The sequence below is a fragment of the Sinocyclocheilus anshuiensis genome, unplaced genomic scaffold, assembly GCF_001515605.1.
Source record: "Sinocyclocheilus anshuiensis isolate Anshui unplaced genomic scaffold, SAMN03320099.WGS_v1.1 scaffold773, whole genome shotgun sequence".
NCBI classification, from domain to species: Eukaryota; Metazoa; Chordata; class Actinopteri; order Cypriniformes; family Cyprinidae; genus Sinocyclocheilus; species Sinocyclocheilus anshuiensis.
Genome location: NW_015539930.1, coordinates 1,819,784 through 1,839,136, shown reverse-complemented (window position 1 = coordinate 1,839,136; position 19,353 = coordinate 1,819,784). Strand labels below are relative to the sequence as shown.

Below are 19,353 nucleotides of genomic sequence, written 5' to 3'. Positions count from 1 at the left end.
GCCCAATTGCTGGGTTTGTCCCTATTTTACCCAGCACTGGGTTGTATTTAACCTAGCATTTTTTAGAGTGTAGCACTGGAACGGGTTACATTTTGATATAGTATTTGGAAGCCTGTGATAAATTATGCCACTTGGTAAACATCATATAGGACAAGAGTGTGAGTAGAGACGGTTGGCACAACATACCATCTCCATGGGAATATTTGGCACAACAGCCCGGCAAACTTTAGTCTTTAATTAACAAACTAAGAAATACTAATTTGTGGCATTGAATGTGTTTGTTTTTACCCAAGAACATTTGCAACTAGCTGGATGTCTTAATGTTTGTTTCACCAGAGATATTGAACAAATAATAACATTATTCATTTAGTCAATTATTTGAAAGTACTTAGGTTTAAAAAGTACAGGCTATACAATATTGGTTTAAAAAATCAGGTTGCCAGATCAAGGATCAGGTAGATCCTTTTGTGCGGTATTTAAAAATATGTAACATATGCATATGAATTTAAAGGGGTCATATGATGCTGCTAAAAAGAACAAACATTTGGGCGGCGTTATGCAAATCTTCCCACATAGTGACGTAGATATGTGGGGGCGTGTTAGAACGAGCCATTTTAGGTAGGTACGTGTGGCTGACTCTTAACTTTTATAAAGAATATCTCTTTGGATTTGAGACTTTAGTCTTTGCAACTTTACAGATCTTCTTTATGCACCAAGAGCTTGTAACACTCTAAAGAGAAAGGAAAAATTGAAATCGCATCATATGACCCCTTTAAACTAAAGCCTTACATTGCTCAAAAGAGCATGACAATGACTTTAAAGCCATTCCAGGCTTTTGGGATGTCCACGTGAGATGAATCCAGATCACTTTGTGATCCAGTTCCGGTTTTGCCAGCTTCCGATCTGAATTCCTGCTGTTCTCTCTCTCTCTCTCGCTCTCTGAGATCAGTGAAAAATATCTCCAACGGGCCGGACTGGTTCTCTTTCTCTCTCTCTTCACCTTTACACATTATGTCTGCACTGACGCCTCTCATTTCGCTCCTCTCCAGCTCGGCGTTGGTTTAATCTCGGAAATATGGATTGACTTTGATTTTACTCGATCGCCTGTTGAAGTTTTAAAGCGCATTTCTCCGGCTGATCGTGCCTCTGCTCAACCAGCTTCATGTTTCCTTCGGCAACTTTCGGAAGTAACTCGTTCCGGATGTGTTCACACTGCTGAACTGATCCGTGCGCGCACGATCAGAAGGATTTTAAATACGGATTGAGTTCGAGGCTTTTCACACTTCTTTTATTTGTGTTTAAAGTGATGGCGGAGCGGGGAGCCCGGCTGCTCCTCTCTCTTTTCTGCCTCACGATCACAGTTTCACATGCTGAAAAAGGTAAGACCGAGATTAAAGAGCGTTAAAACTTTCTGTAGTGCGACCCGCCGTCTGTTAGTGTGAAAGTGACATGCGTGAAATGTGTGCAAATGAATGAAAGTGCAGGAGCGAGTATGTGTGACTAACATTTAATAACTTAGACAACTAACACAAAATCGAGGATTTTATCATCGGACACGCTCTGTTCAGACAGCCTCATAAATCAAAACGTGTAATATTGCTTTTTAATCTTGATGTTTGTCATGAAAAAGGCTCATTAACTGCAAAGGTGTGATCTGCATTGATACCTTCACATTTTCACCTGAATAGAAAACCTCATTCCATTATTAAATAATGAGTCACCAAACCGGCCTCATGGAAAAATAAGTAATTTTCTCGTTAATAACCTCATGTAGGCTATTTGTAAATCAGAGCTTCAAGAGTGCTTTTCGCGCACTGTTGGAGTGTCATAGACACTGTCTCTGTAAGAAATCATAGATCTTTTGCATCATATCACGCAAAAAAAGTGGTTAATCCATGATATTTTTTGTACAGACGGCATCAGTCGAGTAGGGTATTTGTTTTCACTGCACACTTTAAAGAAAAAATAGAAATAGGCTATGTGTTTTGGGAAGAACATCTACCATATTTATTTTGGTGTCTGTACAGCTCTGGGTTGAAGAGTGAAAGTGAATTACTTTCCTTGAAACCAATAAGAAAACATACCTGGGACAAAAACCATTGCTTACATAGGCCTATATAATGGTGTCTTTACACTGAAAAGGCAGCACAGAAGCTGCATATACACCTGTAAAAGGTGCATTTATACAGACTGGTTAATGCTGCATATTGGCGACATAAATGCATTTACACTGATTATATTTTCTGGAATATTCCTTTGAAATCAGTTTCATAAATAGGAAACTATGAATAAACTAATATTGTGAATATAGGGCATGACGATAGCAAAGTTAAAGATTCCATTTCAATTACACAGAGCCAATGCAGCATCAGAGGCACCTTTGATACAGGGACTGAGCTGGGTCAGAGCTACCACATTTTATTTAGTACTGTTTTATGTGCCATTGCATTCTGGCACAGAACATGGAGCCGGCACAGAGCAGCCTTAACTCAGCTGTGTGAATATGCCTTTTGAGTAGGTGGTTGTGATTTGCTTCAGAGCAAAGAAATTGAATCTATCAATCTTTTGTTAGTTCATTCATACTATTTGTTCAAACTGAATTGGAAAATGCTCACATTTAATTTGCGTGATGCATCATTTAACTCTTTCATTAGTGTTGGCAACATGTTTTCACTAGTTTGGATCCGTGTGCTTGATTATTAGGATCACGTATGGTGAGAGCAGGCCATAGTGGAGTTTGTGGCTGGGCTGTCTTGCGTGTGGAGACTGATGAAAGCTGCTCTGCTGCATGAAAAGCAATGTGCTGTGGTAAAAAATCACAGGCTTTGCTGGAGATCAGTACAAAAGAGAGGAATGGGGGGCTGGGTGGAATGGGCAGACTGTCTGGAAAGTAATAAAACCAGGAGATTAAGGGAGGAACGGGGAGTTCCTTTGGGAGTTTTGATTGATTCCAGAGAATTGGACCTACATGCGGAGAGCGAGTTTCAAGTTACTAATTGTGGGGTCCCCTTCTGAAAATATGTTTATTTGAAAAACGTTATTTGAGGTCCTGAAGCACACACATGTTAATCAAAAGCGTTTTTTTTTTAAGTTTAGGTGACCTACATCTCGCCGATAATGGCATTCCAACTTTTCATTGTGCTGGAAAGGAAATGTACAGTCTCTAGTACTCTACTACAGACTCTATACCTGGTTATTATTTCAAAACATTTGGTATTTTAAATAAAATAATGCAATTTTTTGAGTGGATCATTAGAAAGCTTTACTTATTATATTATAACCTTGTGATGCACCAACATTTTGGCAACCGGAAATATTCGATCTAAAAAGCAAAAAAAAAAAAACCACAATGATTGGTTTCAGCCAAAATAGTTTTGGAGGGCCGAATCCATTAATTGAAGCCATAAAGTGTGTCATTGTCTATTTCATGTACACAGTTTGAATAAGCTACAACAGGTAAACATGTCAGCGGTGTGGACGAACCTTACAGTTAACAAAAAATGATGCTAAACAACCAAATTTGTAAAATTTGTTCTGAAATATCGGGAGATGACTCATTGCTGTAGAACTTTACTACACCTAATAACACAACACCATGAACAGCACACCGAGTTCAATTCCACGGTTTTAATTACGCAAACTTTATTTTGAGTTTTGGCCTTCTGCTAATTGAAAACTTTAATTTTGGATTTTATCAAAAAATTATTTTGATGCCTCACTATTTTCACTACATATATTACTATTTTACACACACACACACACACACACACACACACACACACACACACACACACACACACACACACACACACACACACACACACACACACGTCTGGTCAGCTATCCTTGTGGGGACTCTCCATAGGTGTAATGGTTTTTCTACTGTACAGACCGTATATTCTATTGCCCTACACCAACCCTACACCTAAACCTACCCCTTACAGGAAACTTTCTGCATTTTTAGATTTTCAAAAAAATTCATTCTGTATGATTTATAAGCTTTTGTACCCGTGGGGACCACAATTTAGGTCCCCACCGTGACACGAGTCCCCATGAGTCTGTGTGTAGTCAGGTTTAAGTCCCCACCAGGATATATAAACCTGTACACACACACACACACACATTATTTTAAGAAAAAAATTATGTATTTATTTGACTTATCAGAATGTGGAGACATATATTTTTATCATAGATAAATGGATGCCTTGGTAATATTCCGTCAGTGCAATAGCCTGTTTGGCCTTAAAGCTGTCCATTGTTGTGCATTATAATCATTATCCAAAGTCATCATTACTGTTGCAGCTGCATGTTTTCAGATGTCAGGGAACAATGAGGATCAATATCACAGTAACAAATTAAGTATTGTCAGCAATTGAATCTCACTGGAAACAGGGCGTCACAATAAGCTCCAGCTGAGAGATCTAACCTTCAATGTTCTTTATTAATTTAGATGGACAATGGGTCCTTGGCTAATTGCCTAATGTGCAAATGAAGGCTTGATAGTAGCATGCAAAGTAATTATGATTGATGGATTTATTTGTTTATTGCACTTGCGGCAAAAGTGCTGGTTAATAATTTGACCTGATATTTGTCAACATATAATTTGGGTTTCTTTGTGAGGGAGTCAAACCCTTTCATTGTCTTTGTACTAAGCAATATGGCAGTGTGTTGGTATGTTTGGGACGGCATACTACTTACAATTTCATCTTACACGTTATGCAAAATTGATTTGCAAGAATGGATGACGTACTACGTTACTACACCAAAATGAGGAGGATACAACCAGAGCACACTGCATAGGATACTGTATCCCAGAATGCAAAGCTCCGATTTCCCTGCCTTTTCCCGCTATCTAAATGGATGATCAAGATCATCTCTCTTTCTTGATTTGTCATTAGATCAAACTGTGAAAATGACTCAAAATTGTATTGTAAATTGGCACATTTTGAATTGATGACAGAATGTAAGTTGTGGTTTTAATCATGCCATGTAGTGTGATCATGTGGCAACAATTTACCAAACTACAGTTTGAAATGTTCAATGTTGAATGCTGTTTCAGTTATTATAAAAAAAAAAAAAATAGTACAGGATATTTTGCACAGTGTATAATAAGTGGAACGTAGGCTCAAATATTCCATTACGAGCTGGCCTTTACTAGATTGGCTGTGTCAGAAAGCCTTAATGTCTGCACAGACTGTTCACAAGCATTTCTTTTTTTGGTGGTCTCTAAATTGAGGTATGAATGGTTAGAACTACTTGTGAAAATTTGAGTCCATTTATTGAAATGGTAAGCTTTCACTGTATGAGATTATTGGAACGGTTTTTGAAGATCCAAGCCAACTCTGGTCAATTCTGCGCCATTACCATCAGTAATGTATCATTATGTTACTGAGTGCACTATTTTAGTGTAGCATTTGAGAAAATGACCAGTCTACGCAAATACACATGAGGTAGTATACGGCTTTTTGTTGTTCTTGAAGGAATTCCGGTGAAATGGTCATGCCTATGGAATGTTTAGTGGTCAACACCCTCATTTGGGATCTGAGTGGCTGCAGTTCCCAGTGGATCTCTCTTTGCGGGTGAATTCTTGCTGCCGTGTCTCTTGCCAGCCTCTGCAGCTGGAGAAGATTATTATGCATGTGTGATTTGAATGCTCGTACTTGGTCAAGATAAGCAAAATCCAACTAGAGGTTCTGATAAGCCGTTTGCAGTGTCTTCTATTGATATGATTGTGTTCACCCTTGCAAATCCAGTCTTTAAAGTTTAAAGTTAATATTAAACTGTATTTGAATAGCTCCAATTATGAGTAGCAATACAGTATCTGTTTATTAGAAAAGACAAGCAACAATGTAGTACTATTTCTCATACACAGGGTTACAGATTTAAAGAAACCTCTTAGAACGTAACTCGTCCTGCATCAGTTGTTTTGCAGATGCAAATCATAATCCAGTCTTGGCATTGGAAACTGAAAAATTTTACCTTTGTGTTTTTGAAAAGTTTCACATACACACAGCAATGTTGTCAAAATTATCCCTGTTCACTAGGGATGTAACAATTAACCGCGAGCCGGTTGAAAATCGATTTAAATATGTGACGATTCAAATCGGTTGAGATGCTAAAGAAATCGCGATTCAATTAGGGGTAGGAGTTTATATGAATGTATGTCTGAGGGGAACTTACTGTCTTTAGAAAAGTTTAGATGGTATTTTTTTCTTTTCATCTTGCCTCTGTATAATGCATATTAAAGTTCATAACTGCAGCGCTGCTTTGTTTACAGCGGAAACCAAGGAAACGCTTTAAGTGCCACTTGCTGGCAGAGAGTGAATCTGCGTCTCATTCAGCTCGTCTGCCGTTTCTGTTTCATGCAGATATTTTTTATGTATAGTTTCACAAAACTGAAGTCAAACCATTCTGTTTTTGCTAATTTAGCTTAAAACTGCTCATGTTGCACGTATGCAGCATCTTTGTTTGGGTCATGATTAAAATGCAGTGGTAGCCTCTAATTTTAAAAGGAAAGAGCACAGACAAAGCCTTATTTTGTTTATATGAAGATATTTCTTTTATTTGTGTTACTTATTTATTTGATTTGGGGCTGTTTTAAAATTTCTATTTAGTTTTGTTATTTAAATGTTACATTATATTTAAATTGAAACGCTTTAAGCGCCACCTGCTGGCAGAGAGTGCATCTGCGTCTCATTCAGCTCGTCTGCTGTTTCGGTTTCATGCAGATATTTTTTTATGTATAGTTTCACAAAACTGAAGTCAAACCATTCTGTTTTTGCTAATTTAGCTTAAAACTGCTCATGTTGCACGTATGCAGCATCTTTGTTTGGGTCATGATTAAAATGCAGTGGTAGCCTCTAATTTTAAAAGGAAAGAGCACAGACAAAGCCTTATTTTGTTTATATGAAGATATTTCTTTTATTTGTGTTACTTATTTATTTGATTTGGGGCTGTTTTAAAATTTCTATTTAGTTTTGTTATTTAAATGTTACATTATATTTAAATTTTGTTATTTAGCAGACGCTTTTATCCAAAGTGACTTACAAATGAGGACAATAGAAGCAATCAAAATCAACAAAAGAGCAATAATATGCAAGTGCTATATTAGTACTGTATATTGTTATAGTGTTGTACTGTATTTCATATTCACAAAGAAACCTACAGTATTTTGTCCAAGCAATAATAAAAGGACACATTTAATTTATAATTTGTCTTAAATCTAATTTTGTAAAAAAAAAAAAAAATCGTGAATTGAATTGAATCGTGAAATCAAAATCGTGAATCAAATCCAATCGTGAGTTGAGTGAATCGTTACATCCCTACTGTTCACACAGATCCGAGAAAATGACTAAAAACAATGTATTATGCATGTCATGCCAGTAGTTGGCGATGCCACTTTGTAAAGAAACACTACGTGCCTGCACACAACAATATGCATGCGCATGACGTCACCTTTTTCACAAATTTGCATTTTTGTAGTTAACATGGAAACAGTAATGGTATTGTTTTTTTTTTGTTTTTTTTTAACTTGCCCTTTGAAACCCGTAAAATTTTGCATTTTCAGGCCCCCAAAATGTCGTTGTCAATGTAAGTGAATGGTTTTTAGTTGAAAACGGTGTCACGTAAACGCCCCCTTATAGAGTCTTGATGGTGAAACATTAAGCGACCCAGAACACCCAAGTAACCATTAAGCAACACTGGTGGTAAGTTTTGCTTTAGCAAACACATGAGCATTCAATTGCGGGAAACCATTTTTCCATGTGCAGAACTGGTCTGTTCTCTGCTCATTCCAAATAAAACCCATTTATTGCTGACCCATTTAGTTTGGAATGTTTAGCTTTTGTTGTCCTTGCGGACAATGCATGGACAGCTGGGCTGCTCACATGCACTACCAAATTAATTATTAGTATTGTTCTCTCTCCAGCTTCCTATGCTGGTAGTTGAGCGGTCATAAAAATGGGGTCTGCTTTCTTTATGGCCTGTTTTGTAGCATTTCACTTAATCATGAAAATCTGAAAGGACCAGTCATTACAGTCTCCACACACCTGCTGAATATGCTGACAAGCAAACTTGTGCTGTATTTCCCTTCATTTGGTTCCCTGTTCTCAGCAGTAAATGTTATATGTGAGTAATGACAGCATGAACTGATATCTGTGCCAAGCGTCCCGGCAGACTAAAGCTGTGAAATCATTGAAGGTGATTGCAGCACCCTGTTGTAGTTGCGCATTGCTTGAACGCTGAAGACGGGCACTGCGGGGGCCCTTCCCTCACGGCTCTGCAAAAAGGCCTCAGTGTGGCAGAGAGCTGTAGTCTGTAGACGTTTCACTGAAGATGGATTGTGAATGAGCTCAATATCAGTGCCAGTCTGCCAGAACTCAGATTGTTGCTTTTGGCAGCTCAAGACGTGCTTAAGATCTTCTCAACGTGCCATACTGAGGTTGGCTTTTGGTTTATCGCAAAGGTCCGGAAAGAGCTCGTCATACCTGCCTGCTCGAAAAACAAACACTCCTTCCTTTGCTTAACCAAGGAAGTGTGGAAAATGGAATGCTGGGACTTAAAATTTAAACAGTGCAGTATTATTATTTTTTAGATTAGTAACCCATATTTTCCAGCTATCACTAATCATTAAAGATGTAGTTCACCTGAAAATTATTTTAATGTAATTGACTTAAAATCACGACAGTGTTATGGTGTAAGACAGTTTGGGTGGTTTCTAGGGTTTTCTTGGTTGCATTTTATAAATTGTAGATGGTCTTGCAGCTGCAGTGATTGCAAGATGAGATATGAAGAATTTCCTCCCGATGGTTAGGAGCGGCGGGAATGATGGAAACCAGCTGGTCTGGGTCCATGACCTCAAGAATTGACCTCTGACCCTTCGATGGATGAATGCAGCTAGAGAGAAAACAGCCAGGAGAAGCAGATAAAGCCAGAAAAGCACCTGCAGAGTAGGCTTGACATTCCAGCACTGGACCCTTAGACACGTGTCACATGATCCCACCAAGTGTGTTCGTACAGGAGGGGGCATCATTATAGGAAGGCCAGCTGTTACTATATATGCCTAATGAGTAGGGCTGTGCGATTAATCGAAATCGTCATAAAAATCGCGATTTGAGCTTGCGCGATTTCTAAATCGCTTTAGAGTATGAACTGACCACCACACAGAATATGAAGAATATTAAAAACATTATGAGTCAGCGGTCTTCGGCAGTCCTTAAGGTACCAGCACAATAACACACTCAGCAAAATATCTCTATATCTAAATATGTCTAATTATATGTCTTATTATCGTCATCGATAAAATCCCAGAAAATATCGAGATATTATTTTTTGTCAATATCGCACACCCCTAGTTCACACACTCCGTCTGTGGTGCGTATTTTTTCCACGCCCATGTTAACAGATCGGAGCGTTCACACTGCGGTCCGGCAGTGCGCTCCAGGAGCGGTGCGTCTGCAGCAGTGATGCTGCGATCGTTTCCGCACGGAGTCTATTTCTGCTGTGCTGCAAGCACTGAATTAAAGTGACATTAAAGTGACGCATTATTCGCGGTAAAGATTAACATGGATTGACACGGAAATGTAGTAATTGGATTGCAAACGCGTCCTGTGCGAAAGCAAAATGAGTCCGTGCTGCTTCTGCACCGCATACACATACTGTATACGCACTGCAGACGGAGTACGTGTGAACTTAGCGCAACAAATCTAATCGCCACAAAGAGCTCTATGACCATCATCTGAGGCAACGCCACAAAGAGCTCTATGACCAATGCATGGCAAAAAAAATCCCTGGACACTATTCTAGAGACATTTTGTTACACCTTTACTTAGTGATTATTTTGCCTTATGTCTGTTCTAGAGACATGTTACAGCTTTTTGATAAAGCTCTAATTGGTTTTCTTTTGTAAATATGTTTCAAATTCACACTGAATGCATTTATGACTGTAAAGCATGTCTGTGTGTGTCAAAATCGTGATTAAAATCGAAATCGCAAAATTGATCAAAGAACACGAGATTTTTTTTGTCCATATCGTACTGCCCTACTAATGAGCTGTTTTATGGAAAAGACTTGATGAAAATAGATATTTGACCGGCTACCTTTGGAATAAGTACACCTACGTGGAACCTGCGCCTACAGAAATCTACAGAAAGCCCCACAGTTTTCCAGAGAACAGTCTTTTCACAGAAGTTTTATTCGATGTATAAATGTTCTGTTTCTTCTTTCTTTTTTGTATATTTTACAAAAATATTCTGTCAAAGTATTTCCCTGAAATAATGTGATTTTTTTTCCCCATTTATCCAGCTTTTCATTAGTGATTCTAAAGTGATTTTCTTTTGAAAAGTTCTAAACACACTGAGTGCACTAGTCACTTTCAGCTATTAAGAGTTTAGTACTCTGAGCAGTTTAACACATTTTTCCATTTAAATTTATTCTGCAGAATTCTTGATGCAGATTGCATGTGGGCCTCTAAATAAGTAATTGCTGCTACAGACCTATGCAAATGTGCCCCTTTTCACTTAGGTACACGAAAATGAAGCAAATTAGCAGGGAGACGATCAGCATTAATATTTGACTAGATTAAGGAAGGCTTTTTTTTCCGAAGCAGAGGAAAAACCTTCCTGTGATTCTTTTAATCAAAGGTACACAAATAATATTTTTTTGTTTCTGTTGTCCCTCACCTTATAATAAGGTTTGATATCGTTAATTGGGCAATTTTGGAAGAGATAGTATTTGCCTGTGCTTTTCAGCAGTGGTATCAGGTCCATTATGTTCATCAAAAAGCAATTACAGGACGCCACTATTGAGGGATCTTTTTTACGTATGATAATTATACAAAATGCTACTTTTGTCTTCCATTTCTCACCTCTAGACACTTACACAATTGCCCCACTTCTTCGGAATTATGCAGAATCATGTACACAATAACTTGATGATTGGATAATTAGCAGTTGCAGTCAGATGATATCGCAGTCATTACCCTTTACATCTTTTTGGGGCAAAATAGACACTCAGGGTTTTTTTCTATACATGTTGAGCTAGTAAGATTGTTTCACTGAGGAATTCCCAAAAGATAATAAACCTCTTCACTAAGCAGTGGACCAGGCCGACCCAACCGCACCAGCCCACTTCATAGTCTTACTGCCGCTGCCTGCATTCCCAGCATGGCTGGGCCAGTAATTCACGGTCAGGGTGGTGTCGCACATTGCTTGCCGAAAAGAGGGGGGTCAGGGGTTCAATTGCTCCCCCTGGGTAAAGCCTTAGATACATAGTGACTGTACAGCTGCCCCATGCTGACTACAGTGGTAATTAATTTCTAATGAGGGTTGGACCACTTGCTTGTGCCAGCCTGCATTGAGCCCACGGGCTCCAGACATATTCTTCTATGCCCCATTTATTTAAAGAGTGTGTAATATTCTCCAGTAGGTCAAAAGTTCCATTCTGTTTTATGATGTCGACTCTCCTCGTGTAAGTTCTCCTAGTAGCTTTTCAACACTTTTTTTTTTTATTAGATCGCTATATAGCGATATGAAAAAGATTTGTCTTTTCAGTTTTATGTGTGATTAAATGAAGTTTTTCGCACTCCTGGTTCTAGTTCAGTAAACCCATCCCGGTTAATTTATTGCTCTTAGTGGAAGCGCATTTTCAGCGCATTCAATCGCTTTTAATTAAAGTTGGTGTCTTGTGTATTGTGGTTTTGGGTCAGTGCTGAAGCGGCTTGTATTGATAACATTTCCTGAGAGGAAACTGTACTGTGAAATACAGGAAGCCATTAGGAAGTCTGGGCCTCACATCTATCTGCAGCCAGTAAACAGTGTCCAGCCCCTTGTGTAAGCAGTATGAGCTTTAGTGCTCATGCAGATAATTTTGTTGTGAAATAAACAACAAAACCACAGAAAAAAACACAGCATGCTGATTTCAGGCAGCCAATGTCACAAATAAAGTCTTCTCTGAGACAAAACAGAGTTTTTATTTAGAGTAGCCTAGATGTTTTGTTTTTGAGTTTTGTTTGTTTAATGGTGCTTTCATTAGTAATATATTAATGTTTATCTGAATAAATCATATTAGTTGCTAAGGTGCTCTAAATTGTTGTTCTTGCATTATTATGCAATTTTACCTGGTTGTACTGGATGGTTGCTGGTAGTGACGCAACAGCCAAAAATATTTGTCTGAAACAGCAGAAGAAAAAAAAAATGGTTTTGGTCGAAATAGCTTTGGAGGACCTAAAACATTGATTGAAAGTTGATGAAGAACTGTACTACTGTATGATTGTTTCTTAGGTACGTAAGTTTGTTGGATTTTGGCCAAATGAATACTTCGGTTTCAGTAAAAAGTTAGTTTCGTGCATCACTAGATGCTAGAGCGTTATTAATTGGTTTCCTGTTTGTCCAAGTCACAAGTTCTCTGTGAAGATATTTTGTCCTGTTTTATCGCCCGACAAGCATAAGTTGTAAGTTCAGTTGCTCAGAAAAGAAATAACACGCAGCTTTAAAGGAACACTCTGCATCAGACGCTGCATAATATCATTGCGCCTGCTGCACCCATGGTACGGCAGCAAAGTTCCTTGATTATTACGCTGGAATGAGAGTATAGTTCCTAGCCATATCGGCCTAGAAAATCGCAACTTTTCATTTTCCATCAGTCGGCTGAATGGATTCGAAAACGGTAAAACTCAACTGTTTAACTCTAGGGGAGTTGGAAAATGAGCCTATTTTAAAAAATAGTGGAGTGTTCCTTTAAGTTTCAAGATTTTAGTTGTCTTTCATGTATGTAGCAAAATTGATGTGACATAAATGTCAAAGTATAAGCAATAGTAATGCTATATATATATATAAATTTGTTGATATCACTTCACCAGCCTTTCACAGCAATCATATCTCTTTTTTTTTTTTTACTGATGTTCAGTTTACCCTTTATAGAACCAAGAGCCTGGATTATTTAAGTGTACTGGGAGCAATGATCTTCAGAATGAGATTTACCTAATATAAACCTTCGGTCATTTCTTATGCTTTGTTGTGCACAAATTGATTTTGGTTCCTTGACAAGCTCTGGAACTCATTCAGGTTCTTGTTATTGAACCCTAGTAACTGAATTACTCAAGGTAAACCTTTCCTAATATAATTTCAAGCTTTGTCATCAATTTTCATCTGGCGAGTTCTTTCTGCTAATGAACAAGTAAATGTGACCATTAAGGTTGTGCGTTTCTGGTGAATGGCAAATACAAAAAAATGAATGTTGTCCACTTGCGCTTTGGATTTCTTCACCAGAAATGTTATACGGAGCATTGATCACCCATGAAATCACATATCGCCAAACATCACTCCAGAACCTCAGTGGAAAATTGACTAGTAGTTAAGTGGTTATGGAGCTGTGCTGTATTGGGCCCCTGAGAACCCCTGTAATGCCTCGCTACGTCTGTCCTGTTGTGCGCTGCTCCTATTTGAATTTCAATCAGCGCTTTATGTGTTGTTATGTGAAGGCATGGGGGATGGAGGTGAGGTAGAATATGTGGAATGACCAAAGGAGTCTCATTTGAGGCTCATTTGTGTCCGCTCGCGTCCCAGGGGACACATGCCGTAAACTGCTAGCCGCTGGGCTTGCAAACACTATTTTTACTGACGTCTCCAGCTAGCTTGTGCTGATTTCAGGCTGGAGGTGGTACAATCAATATTAACCCCCTCCCTACCTCCTTCTCCTTCTCTGTTGTGTGTCACTTCATCATGTGCTGTCACATCTACCACACCTTAGTTTGTTATATTGAATTAAATGTGCTGTGCACAATGCTGTTGCTGCATTGCTCCTTTAGCCCATGCCATTCACTCCACGGGGTTCAAGACCATAATTGTCTCCTGGACTCCATTAACCAGCCATATGTTTTATGGGTATTTATCATAATGTGTGATTGAATTATTCTGCTTGTGTGACACTGTGTGTTTCTTACAAATGCATTGCATACTGGGAAATGCTAATTCTGCAGTTTCTCTACCTTTCCATATGGCACTGTCTCTGCGGTGCTACCAAATGAGCAGTTTTTGAAATGAGATTGTAGATGACAGTGTGAAAAAGACATTTAAGGAGGACGAAAAGGACAAAGCTTGCAAGATGAACAACAAATAATTTATGTTTTTCAGGTACTAGCTCCACCGAAAGATGCATTTGATCCATTTTCCCTTGCAGCCGACTTCCATTAATAATGGATGCTTGTTTCTCCCCCATCTGAGTCCTGCAGGGCACAAATTCCCCCTCCCTGCCCCCCACATTACTCCACTGTGGTTCCCATCATTGACTTTCCCGGTTTGGTTCAGGCTGAGCTTATACATCATATCGCACTCTGACTTACTCCTATTGTTGGTTTAGCCAAGTGCATCAGGAGGTGTCTGCTTTGTTGTGTTACAAAGCCAACTGCCACGAGATGACATTTTAATAGAAATGCTGCTTTCTTTTGTTGAGGTCACTTTGGACAATGCTTTAGATAACTTCATGCTGTGCTAAAGGAGCCATGGTTTTTTTTTTTTTTTTTGTATCCTTCTCTTTTAACAGTGGCACAATGCGGAGAGGTCAGGGGCTGCATGAGTTCTGGAGATTTGTGGCTAGTTAAGAGTTGAAGAGGAAAGCTGTGAGACATGCCAAGTGTATGATGTAAGAAACTGGCCAGGCTTACTCCCACTGCCACAGTGAATGAAGAAAGTGATGAATCAATGAGGAAAAATTAAAGCATGCCTCATAGTGATCTGATTCAGAACTCTGAATCCTGGGGCAAAATTTAGGTCGTTCCAGTTTAAGAGGGTCAGGCTGGTATTTGGAAAATGATCGCTGGTTTGTTGCAGGTCTGAGATGGTCTATCAGATCTAAGTAGCTTAAAGGGGTCATCGGATGCAAAATTCACTTTTGTTGTTGTTTGAAATCCCTATTTTAAAATCCCCTTTCTCAAATCAGGCTGTTCTGTGATTCCTGTCAGAATGACGTAGTTCTGCACAGTCCCCTCCCACGATAGTTGATTGACACTAGCGTCTTACCTTAGACCCGCCCTGAGTGAGCTGTGAGCTGTCCGCCATTGTGTCGACTCCGGTGCAGGGGAAGACAAGAATGTCTCCTATTAAGCAATTGTAGTGTTCTGTTGTAGGATGTAATAATGAACATAGCAGTCGTCATTTACTCCCGACATCTGAGCCGCTGAAGACGCAGAGGATTAACGTTACTTTCGTTTTGAAGTGAATGCGCCGATCCCCAATCTGCCTAAATGCGTCTATGTTCGCGCAAATCATTCGTGATCGAGCTTCCTCTACACAAGAAGTGAGTATAAGGTTTTTTATGCTCATTTTGACGGTAAAAAATTTGTTTTTTACACTACCATTGAGAAATTTTAACCAAAGTATGTTATAGACTTTTCATTAAGACCCTAAAGAATCATATCAACTTATATCAAATGGGCATCCGATGACCCCTTTAAAGGAATATTCTGGGTTCAATACAAGTTTAGTTTAAGTTTTGTGGTATAATGCTTATTACCACAAAAATAAATTTCAATTTGTCCCTTGTTTTCTTTGAAAAGCAAAAATTGAGGTTACAGTGAATTACTTACAATGCAAGATTATTATAAAAAGGTTAACATCAATTAACAATGAGCAATGTATTTGTTACAGTATTTATTGATCTTTGTTAATGTTAGTTAATGAAATTACGACTGTTCATTGTTAGTTCATGTTAGCTCAGGTCCATCATTTATATTAACAGATGCAACTTTTGATTTTAATATATATTAGTAAATGTTGAAATTAACATTAACTGAGAACAAATTTTCATTGTTAGTTCATGTTAACACATATCGTTAACTAATGTTAACAAATGGAACCTTTTTGTGAGTTTTTTGGTAACACTTGACATTAAAGCTTTTTTTTCCTTAAAGCTTTACATTAATTATTCTGTTAAAACTTGTGTAAATAACACCATTGTTGTTGTTTAAATGTTTTTTACAGCCTTGTAGGGTTTATGATGTTGCCATTTCATGGCAATGAAGTTGTAAAATTAAATATAACTTTACACAGTTTACACTGTAAAAAAAAAAAATCTGTAAAATGTACGGTAAAAAACTGGCAGCTGTGGTTGCCAGAGTTTTACCGTAAAAAATACGGTAGCAACATTTTAGGTTTTACGGATTTAACTTAAATTTACATTTGAAAAATGTATTTCATTAACTGATACAATGTTAATACCTTTTTCTTTACACTGATAGCCACCAAAATCAGGTGGTGATGAGAAAGTCACACGAAGAACCAAACCTCATCACAAACAGCTCTTCCACTAGCTGAGAAAGAAAATACTAATATAGAAGGTGCACAATGTCATTCACACAAACACTAAATACCATCATGGTAACACACATGATACTGAAATAATGCAATAAACATTAATTTAGCTACATTAGATGTACAACCCTAATGAACATAAATGTTAAGAAAAAAAAGTTGAGAAACAGTTATTTCAACAACAAAAACAAATGTGAAATGTAACAGGGAATTCTGAGAATGTCAATTTACATTTTTTCAATGTAAATTTACTTCCAAAAACTGTATTTTACCATAAAATTACATGAAATGTCCATATACAGTTTTTCACCATATATATAGGGAACGTATTGTTAACCAATTAATAGGTTTTTACTGTAGCATTTTTACAATATTTTACAGTTAAAATCACGATAATTTTTTACAGTGCAAGTGTTTTTTTCACACTAAAATCATGTTAACATGCATATTGTTAATGTCTCATGTCTATTCAGTTGAAATTGTGAGTATTTCACCATTTTCAGATTAACTCTGCTCATCATTATATTGAAACAACATTGAAGTAAACTGAATAATGGCATCATTATCTTCTGTAGAACTGCTTTACAGTTGAGTTTGTTTCATAATTCATGAATTTTATAACATTAACACTCTTATTTCCCTGTTGTGGAGCTGCTTTGAAACACTAAGTATTGTATAAAGCGCTATGTAAATAAGTGACTTGAAAGTGTCTTACTATTAACACAGGTTTTTGAAAAAGAGGACCAAGGGCCAAGTGGAAATTAATTTTTATGGTAATCACCATTATGCCACAAATGCTGTTGAAGATCATCTACCAAGTTGAAACTAGGACTTTCAGGGTAGTCCTGCTGATCAACTATCTAGACCGCCTTGGACCAGCTAATGGCCATTAATGAAAAACCCTGATTGTAGCTAGATTGAAGAAACGCCTTCTCAATCTAATAACAGATCCGCCTCAATTTATCACATACTAGCATTACCCATAAACCTCAGAAGCTCTGCTGCCACTGAAATGGGAGCTGTGAGATGTGTTACATGCTGAGAGGTTTACTGATCCGTTGGGGATCTAGTCAGTAATATCTCGCTGTGCAGAGGTGTCTGGATTGATCTGGCATAGTTAAGTGCATGGGCTTCTGAAGAACATATTTCCACTCTTCCCCAGTTCAGGCAGAAGCAGAACCTGAATCATTATGTTAGACCAGTGTTCGGATGTCCATCACACCACATCCATTAACTGTAATTGTTAGAGAAAGAGCTCCTGTGTCTGGATGCGGTCTGAATCACTGAATCTTCAGTCCCACGCTTTAAAGATCTTCGCCCAAACATGTGTTTTTCTGCCTGAGTTACATTCTTTTAGGAGCTTATTAAAACCTGATTTTAGAAGTCGTTGTTAGTGAATGCTGACAGTGCTTGTTTAGTGATGTGAGTAAACCGATGCAGATTATGAAAATTATCTTCAGGCTCAGTCTACAGAGCATTTTATTCCATTTGATAATTCAGCCACTCACTGTGTGCCTCTAATTTAACTTCGAGTTTTTCAATATCGGCTGCGGCGAAGCACTTATCTGAGCTTTGTGAATTTCATTTTCTTTAATTTGAAATTCATTTTAAATCTATCCATTACTTTTCACTCGTCAGAAGGCTCGAAATTATTTCCAGGGCTTCCAGGGCGTTTGTTGTCCTAAAGGCGATTGCTTCTGTCCATCAGTCTTTCTGTCATCTCATCGATCTCTGTAAGTCATGAATATGTAGAAGAGGCTGCTGAAAAGGAGATGGGAGGAGTTATTGATGTTTGACATTGAGAATGTGCTAAAATAGCTCTGGAACCATTTTCTCTCGACACAGTGATTGTAAACACTCTAGAGATTTTACCTCCATTTTGTTCACTTGCTTATTATTTCCTTACTACTATTGGGAATGTAGAAGGTCTTTCTGCCCTTTTGACATTGTATGGTTTTAGGGTTGTGGTTGTGTCTGTGTACTCACACGTCACCTCAGTGATATTTTAGTTTCATTTATATACTGTTGTAGGATTTATTAACATTTTGAATTGGCTTTCATTTTTATGTTTTAATTTTAATTTTAGTTTTAGTCACTTTTATGTGTTCATGGTTGGTTGCTAGGTGTTGCTTATTAAGGTCAATGACTGAATCAGCTCATTTTATTTAATCTATTAATTTATTAATAGATTAAATACTTTAAATAAATAAATGCAATTTATAATTTAAAATATTTTTAAGATTGCCATATTCTTATATTATTATCTATTATTTCTTAAAAAAAAAATTGAAGCAGTTTTATATATTATAAATATTTGATTAACTTTTTTTCTGCCGAATCACAGGCATATGGTGCAACCAAAATGCAGAAACATAAAAAAACTCTGAAAATTATATCATGAAGAGAACCTCTAAAGACCCTCATCAGTGTGTCTCAATAATATCTGATAATTTGACTTTATGACATTCATATCTTTAGCTTAAAATGTGTGGGATAGGTGTGGGAAGGGATTTTAACCTTTAAGTAGAGTAGTAAACACACTTTTTTTAAAGCAGATGTGATAGCAGAAAGTTCTATGAATAGACAAGCAAGAGCTTATGATACATAGAGACCAGGCCTGCAGCAACAAAACTAAGAACTATAATTTTTTCTTAATTATGATTGCACTTACTGTTAACACTGGTGAACCTCAAAAGCTACTCAAAGAAATCACACCAATCACGTTTAGAGGAGTATGCATGTGGAGCACCATTCATAGCAGTGTTATTTGCCCGTTGCCGTGAAATATGCTAATTGCTTCTGTACAACTGCTGTAAAAGCAAATATTTTATCTGCACCACAAATGAGAATGTTTTTCATAAGCGGCTGGCATAAGTCATACGTTATTATGAGCGATGTGCATGATTAGTGCATGAATAATGATTGTATACTGCATATCAGATGTCTAAATCTGTGTCTGCTGGAAAAAATGATCATGTTATGAGACGGTGTCATAAAAGACAAGGCAGACATTATTGTATTAGTTCTCAGATATGAGCGTTTCTTCACC

At 37.6% G+C, this 19,353-nt stretch overlaps 1 protein-coding gene across 8 annotated transcripts in view; it reads left to right on the top strand.

The window, feature by feature from the left end:
- Positions 1-956: 956 nt before the first annotated feature.
- Positions 957-19,353, top strand: part of LOC107686827 (neogenin-like) — a 168,145-nt gene continuing 149,748 nt past the window's right edge. For all 8 annotated transcript variants that reach the window (XM_016483976.1, XM_016483973.1, XM_016483971.1 and 5 more), the window contains exon 1: positions 957-1,379. In XM_016483976.1, the coding sequence (XP_016339462.1) occupies positions 1,307-1,379 (73 nt within the window). In that variant the 5' untranslated portion in view covers positions 957-1,306. The remainder of the gene's footprint in view (positions 1,380-19,353) is intronic.